Source organism: Rhincodon typus, chromosome 15 (assembly GCF_021869965.1).
Source record: "Rhincodon typus isolate 14 chromosome 15, sRhiTyp1.1, whole genome shotgun sequence".
In the NCBI taxonomy this organism is placed as follows: Eukaryota; Metazoa; Chordata; class Chondrichthyes; order Orectolobiformes; family Rhincodontidae; genus Rhincodon; species Rhincodon typus.
This window is the reverse complement of record NC_063346.1, coordinates 23,460,122-23,472,511: the sequence shown is the minus strand read 5'-3', so window position 1 is coordinate 23,472,511 and position 12,390 is coordinate 23,460,122. Positions and strand designations below refer to the sequence as shown.

The window sequence follows — 12,390 nt, the reverse complement described above, 5'->3', positions numbered from 1 at the left end:
CTCAGATTCTCCAGCATCTGAAGTTCCTACTATCTCTGAAACAAAGGGTTTGGAGACGAGCTGTCTGCTTCCAGCCAGCTCTTGATAAAGGAAACCTCTAAATCTGTTTTGTTAAACCGAGTGTTAATGCTTTTATAGTTACCACATTAACTTGCAATGGAAAATCTAATAGGAGAGGTAAGGTTACACTGTTTAGCCCAACAAGATGAGCCCTCAGCACCTGAAATGCTCAACTATGTCACATGACTGAAATCTGAGCTTTCCGATTGGTTTAGTTCACAGTTTCAGGTCTCTAAGTCAGGTACAGTGTTTCCTCCACAGGATCAGCAGGGTCAGTTGATCGCCTGCCTCAAATTTTTCCATCTATGTCACCAAGTTGCTAGCTAGAAAGAAGCTTACACTTTGCCTGCAAGAAGGAAAAGAGGAAGCTAGAGAAACTCAGCAGGTCTGGCATCATCTCTGGAGACAAATGGAGTTATTGTTTCGAGCCTAATAAGACTCTTCTTCAGAAAAGCTAGTGGGTCTAGCTCAGTAGGGTAACTATTGTTAGACACTGGCTTCTGAGAGATTGTCTCTCACATGAACTGATATTTGATACCTCTGGATTTGGTAAAACTCTAAACTCTTCTCCTATCCTGTCTTCCTTAATTTCTTGAGTGCTTGTGTGAGAATGGAGGAATAAAACAATCCCTTTACATTTTGAATGTTTTGTTAATTACCCCAATCTTTGTGACAGCAGGGTTTGGAGAATACTCTTCAGCCTACTTTACTAAGGAATGGGAGTAAGAAGGTAAATCCAATAATGCCATGCTGTCTTGGTCTTTGGAGGGTAAAAGCAATCATTACCTGAATTTACCTGATTCCTGCTTTGACAGTGACAGCTGTGATGATTGGCCTCCAATAACCATGACTATTTTCCTTTGTGTCAGGCATCCCATAGATTTTTCAACAGCTCACGGAGATGTTAATGACACTGTAGTCCACCAAATCTCATTAGAAATTTGACCCCAAGTGATAGACAATGTGTGATTTATATAAATTTCAAATATCATTTATTGGAAATTTGGTTTTTTTTGGATTTTAAGCTAGCAAAGTGTGTTTTGTGTGTGTCTGAAGTTAATAATTAACTTGCAATTGTCTCTGTAGCCATGGTGATTTATGTTAAAACAATTTTTGAGGCCTAGCTTTAAGTGCACCACTAATAGATTTTTATCTTAAACTATTTCACAACCCAGCGTGGCACATAGTGGAGCCTCAAGGTTCATTAGAGGTTTCCAAAACTTGTTTTATTTTCAGGATTAGGAGAAACACCCTTGGAAGGTTTATTTTTAAGTTTACTTCATATTTAAAACAGTCCTGTGAAGTCCGTGGATGTAGATGGCTGTGTTGGTCAGTAATCCTGAGAAAGGAAGGATATGGAAACTAGATTACACACAGAAACATAGAAAAGAGGCGCAGGTGCAGGACATTTAGCTCTCGAGCCTGCTCTGCCATTCACCATGATCATGGTTGATCGTCCAACTCCGCTTTTCCCCTATTTCTTTTGATCCCTTTAGCCCCAAGTGCTAAATCCAACTCCTTTTGAAATCATACAATTTTTTGGCCTTGATTGCCTCCTGTGATAGTGAATTCCACAGGCTCACCACTCTTTTGGTGAAATTTCTCCTCATCTCTGACCTACGCAGTTTATCCCATATCCTTAAACAGTAACCACTACCCCTTTTTCTGGACTTCGCCGCCAAGGGGAATATCTTTCCTGCATCTAACCTATCTAGTCCTGTTAGAATCTTATAGGTTTCTATAAGATTTCGCCCCGTCATTCTTCTGAATCCCAGGGTCTAGGCCTGAAACGTCAGCTTTCCTGCTCCTCTGATGCTGCTTGGCCTGCTGTGTTCATCCAGCTCTACACCTTGTTATCTCAGATTCTCCAGCATCTGCAATTCCTACTATCTCCGAAAATAATCCTAATCAATTCAACTTCTCCACACCCATCAGTCTAGTAAACCTTCCTGCATTCCCTCTATAGCAAGAACATCATTCATCAGATAAAACATACAATATACAGAAGTGTCATCACGGTGTCACCGTGGTGTCACCACGGCCCTGTATAATTGCAGCAAGACATCCTTGCTCCTGTACAATAATCCCATAACATACCATTTGCCTTCATTACCTCCTGCTGCTTCTGCATATTTACCTTCAGTGACTGGTATACGAAGATACTTATGACTGATTGCACGTTCCCTCTCTCAGCCTATACCCACTCAGATAATAATCCTCCTTCCTGTTTTTGCTACTAAAGTGGAAAACTTCGCATCTGTCCACATACTGCATCTGTCATGTTTTTGCCCAATCGCACTGAAATGACCTTAGAATAAAGAATCAATGTTAGTCCCAGGCTAGATATGTTGGGATAAAACTCTAAAGAGGTTACATAAATCCGAGTATGTTTAAGCTCAGATGTATAATATATGGGCGTTTGTCTTTTGAGTTAGTAACATGTGGGTTTTCTGTGTGTCTGAAGTGAATGATTAACTTGTCCATATTTCTGTAGCCGTGTTTACTTTATTTTAAAACAGTTTTTGAGACCGAGCTTCAAAATTAATGTTTTCTTGCAGGCCACTAAAAGTGAGCAGTTATCCTGGTTCAGTTAGTAAAGATGGTTTATCTATGTAAAGAAAAATGGCATATTCTTTTCTTTGTTTCATGGGACAAAAGCAAGCTCTCCTGTTTGAATTAAAGGAATCGATTATGTGTTCCAAATAAGTCATACTGGACTGAAAGTAGTAAATCTGCTTCTCGCTCCACAGACACTGCCAGACCCATTGAGTTTCTTCAGCAGTTTCTGTTTTTGTTTCAGTATTTCAGCATCTGCAGTATTTTGCTTTTCTCTGATTGTGATTGCTGTTCTTTAGATTTACCTTACTATGAATTAAAGCGCAGCAACAATTCTTAACAGATTCTGCTCACCAAGCGTTTGATTGATCTATCTTTGGTGAGATTTAGCAGCACACTCGCGAAAGCCATGAACATATGGTTCAGGCTGTAAGGGCTGAGGGTTATGCTATAATATTAATGCAGTTTGTACCTGGAGCAATACAATCCAACTCCTACAACAGTGACACACTCAGATTGCTGAAATAAGCCACTGATTTCAAGATAATATTCAAACAAAGAAAGAAAGGCTTGAATTTACGGCAAACCTGCTCCATATTTTCTTTTTGGGTACCATGACAAGCTGTTAACTCTCGTTTGAGTTCACGGATGAGTTGGTCTGCTGATTTCAGTTCATGGTTAGTTTTTCTTGCCTGCTCCTGGACTGTATTCAGCTCTGACTGAAGCTTGGTAAATTTATCTTCTTGTTGAGTTGCCTGTAGCATGACATAATTACAACTTTAGAAATTGAAACAAGTAAATTTTGAAAGTGACACCCATGTTGTTTTTGCTTAGACAAACAGTGTAAAGCTATTTTGCAAAAATGAAAGTCTAAAAGACTGAATTAAAAATCAGCTGTCTACACCAGTTAGGGAACAAAAATTTGGATCACAAGTTAGCTTTGGATTGTCTGAAATTGTACTAAAAACAATGTTTTTCTCCCTCATGTTGAAAGTATCATATATTGAAAGCAATTCAATTTTAACCAGTAATCTTATTGTTTATACACCTTATTGATGTTCTACCTCTTTAGAGGGGATGAAATACTGGAGATTGTAGGGTAAGAAAATGAGGTGAAAATTGAAGGGCTGCCTTAGAGTACCAGTGGAACAGATTTATTCTCATCAATCTCTGGCTTATCAAAACAAGTTGAGTCACAATACAAGAAATATTAGTGTTGATTTACATTTAATATCCATCTTAGTATTGATACTATCTTAGTTGGATATTATTTATATTTAAATTGAAACACATCATTTGATACTTAAATTGTAATATGGTTGGATCAAGTTGTCATGTGAAGAATAAATTGGCAGGAATCATTCATCATTGCAGACATTTGAACATTCCATATTGTAGTTTACATTCTAGTTTGTTGTAAAATACAGGGCCATTGCTCTGTGTACAAACTCTAAAGCTGTTGTTTCTATTACTATATTACTTTAATTAATATTAGATGTAATTATTCTAAATACAAAGCATTTGTCATAGTATTGCCATATATTTCACTGAAAGACTGGCTGTAAAATAAAAGGTTGGTTTAGATTGGACAGCTGGTTTGTGATGCAGAGTAACAACAACAATCTGGGCTCAATTCCTGCACCGGTTGAGGTTACCATGCAGGATTCTCTTTCTCAACCTTCTCGCCTCATCCAAGGTGTGATGACCCACAGGTTAAACCACCACTAGTCATTTCTCTCTAATGAGAGCGAGGCCCCATGACGATTTTGCCTTTTTTATGGTTTTGAGATAAATGACTCGTATTTTGTGTGATTGATAAAGGAGTGGCTTTTGCAGATGGCCATAGACTTTAATACGCCTCTAGTCAACTGATCTCTATTTGAACATGATTCTCTCTTCAGGGATCTGTGACCATTGTGAGAAGAGCAAGTAAGCAGAGAGTATTTCTAATCAATCAGACAGGAAAATTTTCATCGAGTCACAGAATGGAAAGGAGGAATCTCAACACAGGAAATATAAATTCCATTTTAATCATTGTACAGAAATCAAAATAAAAATTGGTACTTATGCATAGGATTGAAGAAAATATACATAAGACCAATCCAAAAAGCTAAAGGAAATAATTTTCTAGAGCCACAGAAGTTGTTCAGCAAAAATGGTCACATACCATCATATTCTTTCTTAGCTGCACTGGTATCTTGTTATTTGGCTGGGAATACGTATGCCAGAGCAGACAGGTCTCACACAATAAACACATTCTTTAATGTGCATAATTGCATGTCAATCTTAAAGGGACCATGAAGTGCAACAAACTGGTTGCACACAGCAAACAGAAGTTAGAGGGAACATTATTCTCGAAACCATTGAAAACTCAGCTACTCCTGAATGAAAAAGCTCTAATTGTTTCAGCAATTCTTCGAATAAAACAAAAGCATTGTTCACCTAAGTTTGGGGATGATGGTAATATCTGTGCAGATTTATTTGGTAAATACCACAGTCTGTGGAGGCGCACTGTACTACTCACAATAACCTTTGGATTTCTGCATTTAACTGCACATATGCTGATGACAAAATTTCTTGCTGATAGCTTTGCGATTATTTATATAGTAAAATTCAGGGTGTCAGTTTTATCTGAAGTTCTTCTCTCTAGCACTTAGACAGAAAAAAAACTCATTTATTTTAATTTCATTTACATTTCCACCTCACCGGTGGAGTAATGATTTTCAGACAAACATAGCCAATTTTGTCTCTTGCTGATTAACCAGCAAAGGTGTGATGAAATCTTGCATGAATAAGTTCCCATCCAAAACCTCCACAATCTGCAACTCCTATCCGAACATAAACACCAGTGTGATCAAAACTCAACAGAAATTATGGGCCCACAAGATGTTACATGAGAAAGAGAAAAGCAGGAGAAAATAAATTTCCAAAGCTGGAACAGGAATTAAGTTAATTAAATACCAAAACCAAACAAGTAAACTTGGGATTCTAAGTCAGCGATCTTGGATCCAACAGATAACTTTGGAGGACTACATTTTTTGAATATAATAAACTTGGCAAAAAGAAATTAATTTATTATGTCAAGCTAATAACTTGCTCTCAAGTTAGCTTGCTAAAAAGTAGTATGGGTATATTGTATTTCTGCAAAAGAAGTATATTGTTGGGAAAGAGTAGAAGGAAATTTAATTTGCATGTAACTATGCATCTTAATCAGGAATACTCAACACTGACATCAGATGGCTGAAACAGAATATGTTCTATTCCCAACAAGTATACTTTGCATCTTTACGAAGGCAAATTTGCAAAATAAATGCTAAAGAAAGATTGACAATTTGTTATTTTGAAATTGTCTGATACTGCCATTTATTTCATTCAGTAGTATTTTTAAATCTTAAAGGGATATCTTAAACTTTTGCAATGTACCTATGAGGAATTCATTTTTGTACGTTTCAATAATATAAAACACTAAAGATGGGATAGAACAATAATGCCATTCTTACCTCTTCAGTATAATACTTGTTCTGTTTCTGAGCTGTTGAAAGATTTGTTTGGGCCACCTGTAACTCTGATTCACAGTTTCTGTATTCGTTAAGTAAAGCTTGGTGCTTTTTCTGGAACTGGGTTAAATGATCTTCCAGACTTAAAATATGATCCTCCTTCTCCTTCAGCTAGAAAGTAAAATTTTATGGTATGTATTTGCTGTGATATTCTGTTTCTTCTTAGTGGCTCTTCTCACACAGTATTTGCTATTATAATAATTTATTATCAATAAGTAAACAAACCTACATATATACTTTTCAAGATTCTAATAGTCAAAAGTACTTAAGAAGCAATTAATTCTATCATTAAGTATAAAGTCACAATTATGGCAAGTTTCAATTTTTAATGACTCTCATTTGCATGTCCTATAAACTTCCACCTGGACAAGCTATACGGACTCAGTGCCTGGGAATTTACGAGAAGGAGATGGACCCACCCAGTAGCTGGGAAGTTGGAGGCAAGCTTCCATCCATCAGCCCATTCAGTAGCTATTGATTTGGCCTGAAGATGAAGATATATGTAGATACATCAGCTTCTATCAATCAAGAGTCTTGATGTTCCACCTCTATTAGGAAGGGTGACCAGTGTTGGGATTGTACCATGCCCTGGACCAGTGATAATGTACAAGACCTGTAGTAAATGTAAGTAGGGTCCACGATTGTTGACGCTAATCAGGGATTGGTAGGAGGCAGTTGATCATGATGTTTGGAACAGGAGTCTTAGCTGTAACAGCCCTTTCTGAACTAGAGAGCAAGAACAGGATGGATCTGCACTCCCCTCTCCACACCAAGCTTATAGGGAGGCTGCCACCTCCACAGATGTCAGTGTGTTTACCCGCTGCTGGTAAAATACTAATGGGGCAGGTAGAAGTCCTCAAGTAGCCATTAATTGGTTATTTATGGATCTCAATTGATCCAAGGCAGGCAAACTGCTCCCCACCTCCTCTGCCACTGGTAAACTATGGGAAGGTGTAGGAAGGCAGAGGCACACCCCGCTCCCTGCTCACTCCAACCCCCAAACCCACACTATCCTATCTGATTCTAGCCAAGGGGTGAATGGATGCATAAATTGTGGTCAATACATTGGAGTGGGATAAAAATTCACATTGAATATTAGCTACTATTTTGCACCTCCATAGAGCATAAGAACTAGGAGCAGCAGTAGGTAATTCCGCCCCTTGAGTCTGCTCCGTCGTTTAAAATGATCATGGCTGATCTAATTTTGGCCTCAACTCCACTTTCCTGCTTGCTCTACATAACTCTTTAGCCTGTCACTAATTAAAAATCTATTTCCTCCTTAAATTTATTCAGTGTCCCGGAGTCTGCCACACTCTGGGCTTTGAGAGAAGAAATTCCTCCTCAACTCTGTTTTAAATCTGCCACCACTTAGCCTAAAACTATGACCTCTCATTCTAGATTGCCCCACAAGGGAAAACATCTGCTTTGAGGCTATTTTGTCAATCACCTTTAGCATCATATATACCTAAATTAGATCTCCTCTCATTCTTCTAAAGGGTAGTGAGTATAGGTCTAAACTGCTCAATCTCAAATTCCATTTGCCTTCCTTGCTACCTGCTTTACCTGCATACAAACTTTCTGTGATTCATACACAAGGAGACCGGGATTCCTCTGCACTGAAACATTTTGAAGGTTCTCTTGATCTAGATAATAAGACGTCTGTTTGTTCTTCTAACCAAAATGGATAACCTCATACTGATCCATGTTAAACTCCATCTGCCAAATTTTGGCCCCAAAGGACGAATGTTTATCTACTTTTCTAAAAGTTTATGTAAAGTTTTTACTAAGCTAAACACTATAACTGTACAAAGGGAATAAGTCAGATTTTGAAACGCAATGCAAGGTTGTATAAAGCTTTTGTAAGATAAACAAATGGAGAAAATTGGCTGTTGAGTCATCTTAAAACATGTTCCATCTCTTACGTACTGTTTAATTTTAAAATCAGAACTAGTTTAGCTTACATACAAGAACAGACATGCTACAACTGGAGATAACACAGTTATGTGAATTTGAAATGTAATGTTTGCTGCATGAAGGTAAATTTTCAGAATAATAATGGAACATATGTGATAATATTATAGTCAAGACAAACCTATTATTTTGGATGGGGAAGAAAGTAATCCAATCAGAGATCACCTTTTGCAAGAGGCAAGACCCAACTCTATTCAGTTTTTGTGTAACAATTAGGCATCCAGGTACATAACAAAATCAAATTTCAGCTCTCATTTTATTCAAGATGCTCAAATATTAAAATCCTTGCAACTTTGACTTTTCGTTATGTTGTAGGTTAACACAAATTGCAAAAAGCACAAGTGCGAAATACTGCATTACAACTTATGATCATTCTTGGGTCATGTAATAGGGCTGTTGTGAAGCTTTTAAATAGACTATCAGAAATTGTGCATTTAGATTGACAAGGATGACAAGAGTATAATTACATGCGTACGGCATTGCATCAAAAGATAACGTATTCATTATTTGCAGAATATTAAATAGTTCTGGATAAACTTAGCCAAATATATATGAATGCCATTTTAAAAATGCTGGGGAGTTAAATTGTCTCATTTCATTAGCATTCTAAAATATATTCAGATCTATTCTACAGAGGAAGGTATTCATTATTTCAGTTAAATGTAAGCCTATCTCAAGGGAAGCACGTGTTTGAAGGCCAAAGGTTTTTATTACTGATTTTTACATCTATTTGTTTAACCTTTAGCAACCTGCTCAAACATATGTTCTTATTGAGGGAGCACAGTGCACACTAACAGCTATGGTAATTCTAAGCAGATATCAATATCAAAATAATTGATGCAAATAAATCTCTTGATAAATAGGTGTTACCTCATCACAACTATTAATGCAAATATTTATAATTATGAATTTTCTGGGAAATTCATAGAATGTGAGGGGAGACAATAGAATGGAATTGACTTGATAGTTGTGAATGGAAGCGGTCTATTCTCACCAAACTTTTCAGGATCAGGCCTATTTAAATATTTAGAATAAGATCCTTGCGTGTATTGTGTTTTTGCATCTGACGTTTGTACTTCATTAGGGATTTGAAGACTTCCAGCAACTATTTAATCAGGTGGGTCTTTTTTAGGGCAAGAAATGCCTGTGCAATCAGAAGTAAGCAGAGGCCTAGCAAAGCAGCATTATTCACTGATGCATTTGTAGACATGATAGTGAAACAAGAAAGTAGATTTTCTGAAGAAGGGTCTAGGCCCGAAACATCAGCCTTCCTGCTCCGCTGATGCTGCTTGGCCTCCTGTGTTCATCCAGCTCTACACCTTGTTATCCAAGAAAGTAGATGGATCCTTTTACAAGCATAATACAATGGGAACAAGTAAATTGAGTATCAACCCTGTCTCACTCACATTAAAGACATGGCTCTAAGTAAGGAAAATATTCAGGTATCTCACAAGATCAAGTGAGCCCAGTATTACTTTGCACTAAGTAGGTAAGTAAATTATGTGCACCACAAAATATGCCACTATGCAGTGTTTTAACAATCACCATCCATGCCCATTCTGCAGCAGGACACACTTCACAGCAGTATCACTATTTCCATGCTCACATCCTTGGATGTTTCATCCCAAAAACTGTTCCATTCAAATGTTACTGCACAGGTCTAACTCAGGTCTTTTGTCCATGTTTGAACCAAGGCTGTAATGAGATCAGAAGCTGAGTGGCACTGGCAGAACCCAAAATGAGTATCAGTGAGCAGGTTAGTGTTCAGCAGGTACTGCTTGATAGCACTTTCCATTACTTTTCTGATGACCAAGTGTAGACTGATTGGGGTGGCAATTGGCTGGGTTGGATTTGTCTTGCTTTTTATGTGCAGGACATACATGGGCAATTTTCCATACTATCAGGCAGATGCTAGGGCAGTACCTGTACTGAAACAACTTGGCTAGAGGTGCAGCAAGTTCTGGAGCACAAAAAATGTATTAGCCATATTAAATAGTGATGCAGATTAGATAGGTTGAATGGCATAATTCTGTTCCTATATCTTATGGTCGAAGTTTTCAGTACTATTGTCAGAATGTTGTCAGGGCCCATAGCCTTTGCAGTATCCAGTGCCTCCAATTGTTTCTTGCTATCACGTGGAGTGAATTGAATTGGGTGAAGACTAGCATCTGTGATTCTGGGTACCACTGGAGGATGCCGAGACGGATCATCCACTCAGCAGCTAGGGATGAAAATTGTTGCAAATGGTTCAACCCTATCCTTTGCACTCTTGTGCTGGGCTCTTTCATTATTCAGGATGGGGATATTTGTGGAGCCTTCCCTCTAGTTAAAAATTTAATTGTCCACTGCCATTTGTGACTGGACGTGGCAGGACTGCAGAATGTAGATCTGATCCATTGGTTGTGGGGTCACTTACTTCTATCTATCACTTGCTGCTTATGCTGTTCGGCATGCAAGTAGTCTTGTTTGGTAGCTTCACTTGGTTGATACTTCAGTTTAGGTATGCCTGGTGCTGCTTCTGACATGCCCTTCAGCACTCTCCATTGAATGAGGGTTGATCCCCTGTCTTAACTGTCATTGCTGAGTGGGGAATATGCTAGGCCATCAGGTTGCAGATTTGTTGCAGTATGATTCTGCTGCAGTTGACGGCCCACAGCACCTCATGGATGCCCATCTTGAGTTGCTAGATCTGTTTGAAGTCTGCTCCATTTAGCGTGGTGATAGTGCCACACAACTCAATGGAGGGTATTCTTAATGTGAAAGCAGGACTTTGTCTCCACAAGGACTGTGCAGTGGTCACTCTTACCGATATTGTCAAGGACAGATGCATCTGTAGCAAGCAGACTGGTGAGGATGAGGTCAAGTATGCTTTTCTCACTGGTTGGTTCTCTCACCACCTGCCACAGACCCAGTCTAGCAGCTACATCCTTTAAGGCCCAGTCAGCTCGATCAGTAGTGCTGTTGCCAAGCTACTCCCAGTGGTGGACATTGAAATCCCCCGGCCAGAGTATATTTTGTACCTTTGCCGCCCTCTGCTTCTTCTAAATGTTGTTCAACATGGAAGAGTACCAATTCATCAGCTGAGGGAGGACGTACGTGGTAAGGAGCAGGAGGTTTCCTTGCCTATGTTTAGCTTGATGCCATGATACTTCATGGGGTTTGGTGTCAACGTTGAGGACTCGAAGGGCAACTCCCTCCCTACTGTATTCTACAGTGCTGCTACCTCTGCTGGGTCTGTTCTGTCAGTGGGACAGGCCATATCCAGGGATGGTGATGGTAATGTCTGGGACGTTGTCTGTCAGGCATGATTCTGTGAGTATGATTCTGTGTCAGGCTGTTACTGGACTAGCCTGTGGGGCAGCTCTCCCAATTTTGGCACTAGCCCAGATGTTAGTAAGGAAGACTTTGCAAGATCGACAGGGCTGTTTGTGCCATTGTTGTTTACGGTGTCTAGGTCAATGCCTGGTGGTCCGACTGGTTTCATTTCTTTGTTGAGACATCATAGCGATTGATATGACTGATAGACTCGCTAGTCCATTTCAGAGATCAGTTAAGAATCAAATCTCAATCTCAGATTCACATTAACAAGCTACATAGTTTTCTCTGCAAGATATAGTTCATTATTTTCCAAGTATGGCAGCTTCTGAACTTATACAGACTTAAACTAGAGATTCCAACATTAATTTGCAAGAAATGCGTTACCTCAGTGATTTAAAGTTTTCTTGAATCTCAGTTAGCTATGTATCAACTGTTGACAGTTTTAAAACTCATCTCCCTCTCCCCCACCAAGTTTCCTGCATCTTCTTTTTCTACCCTCCACTATCCTCCTGTAGACCCCTTTTCTCCATATACCAAGCTTGCAGGCTCCTTCTCCACATGCCTCTTTTGTAGCTCCTCCACCTCCACTTCCTTCTGCAGCCTCCTTCTCTCTGCCATTCCTTTCACAGCATCTTCCTTCTTCCAAACCCATCGTACAGCCCTTTTCTCCTCCCAGCTCTTACAGTCTTGCAGATTGGAAAAGTTGTGAACAGAAAGTTGTGCACACAAGCCAGTCTATTACGCAAGCCAACTTCCTATCCATTGACTCCATCTACATTTCTCGTTGCTGAGGAAGGGCAGTCAACATTATTAAAGACCCTTCCCACCCCCAGTTATAATCTCTTCCAACCTCCTCCAACATGCATAAGATACAAAAGCTTAAATGCACGTACCAACAGGTTCAAGAACAGTTTCTTCCCCACTGTTA

General features: G+C 39.0%; 1 protein-coding gene across 1 annotated transcript in view; it reads right to left on the bottom strand.

Moving 5' to 3' along the window:
• LOC109938716 (polyamine-modulated factor 1-binding protein 1) overlaps positions 1-12,390 on the bottom strand; it is a 149,206-nt gene that overhangs the window by 38,494 nt on the left and 98,322 nt on the right. The window contains exons 12-13 of the mRNA XM_048605966.1: positions 6,117-6,284; positions 3,204-3,371 (exon numbers count right to left, since the gene is read on the bottom strand). Of these exons, the coding sequence (XP_048461923.1) occupies positions 3,204-3,371; positions 6,117-6,284 (336 nt within the window). The remainder of the gene's footprint in view (positions 1-3,203; positions 3,372-6,116; positions 6,285-12,390) is intronic.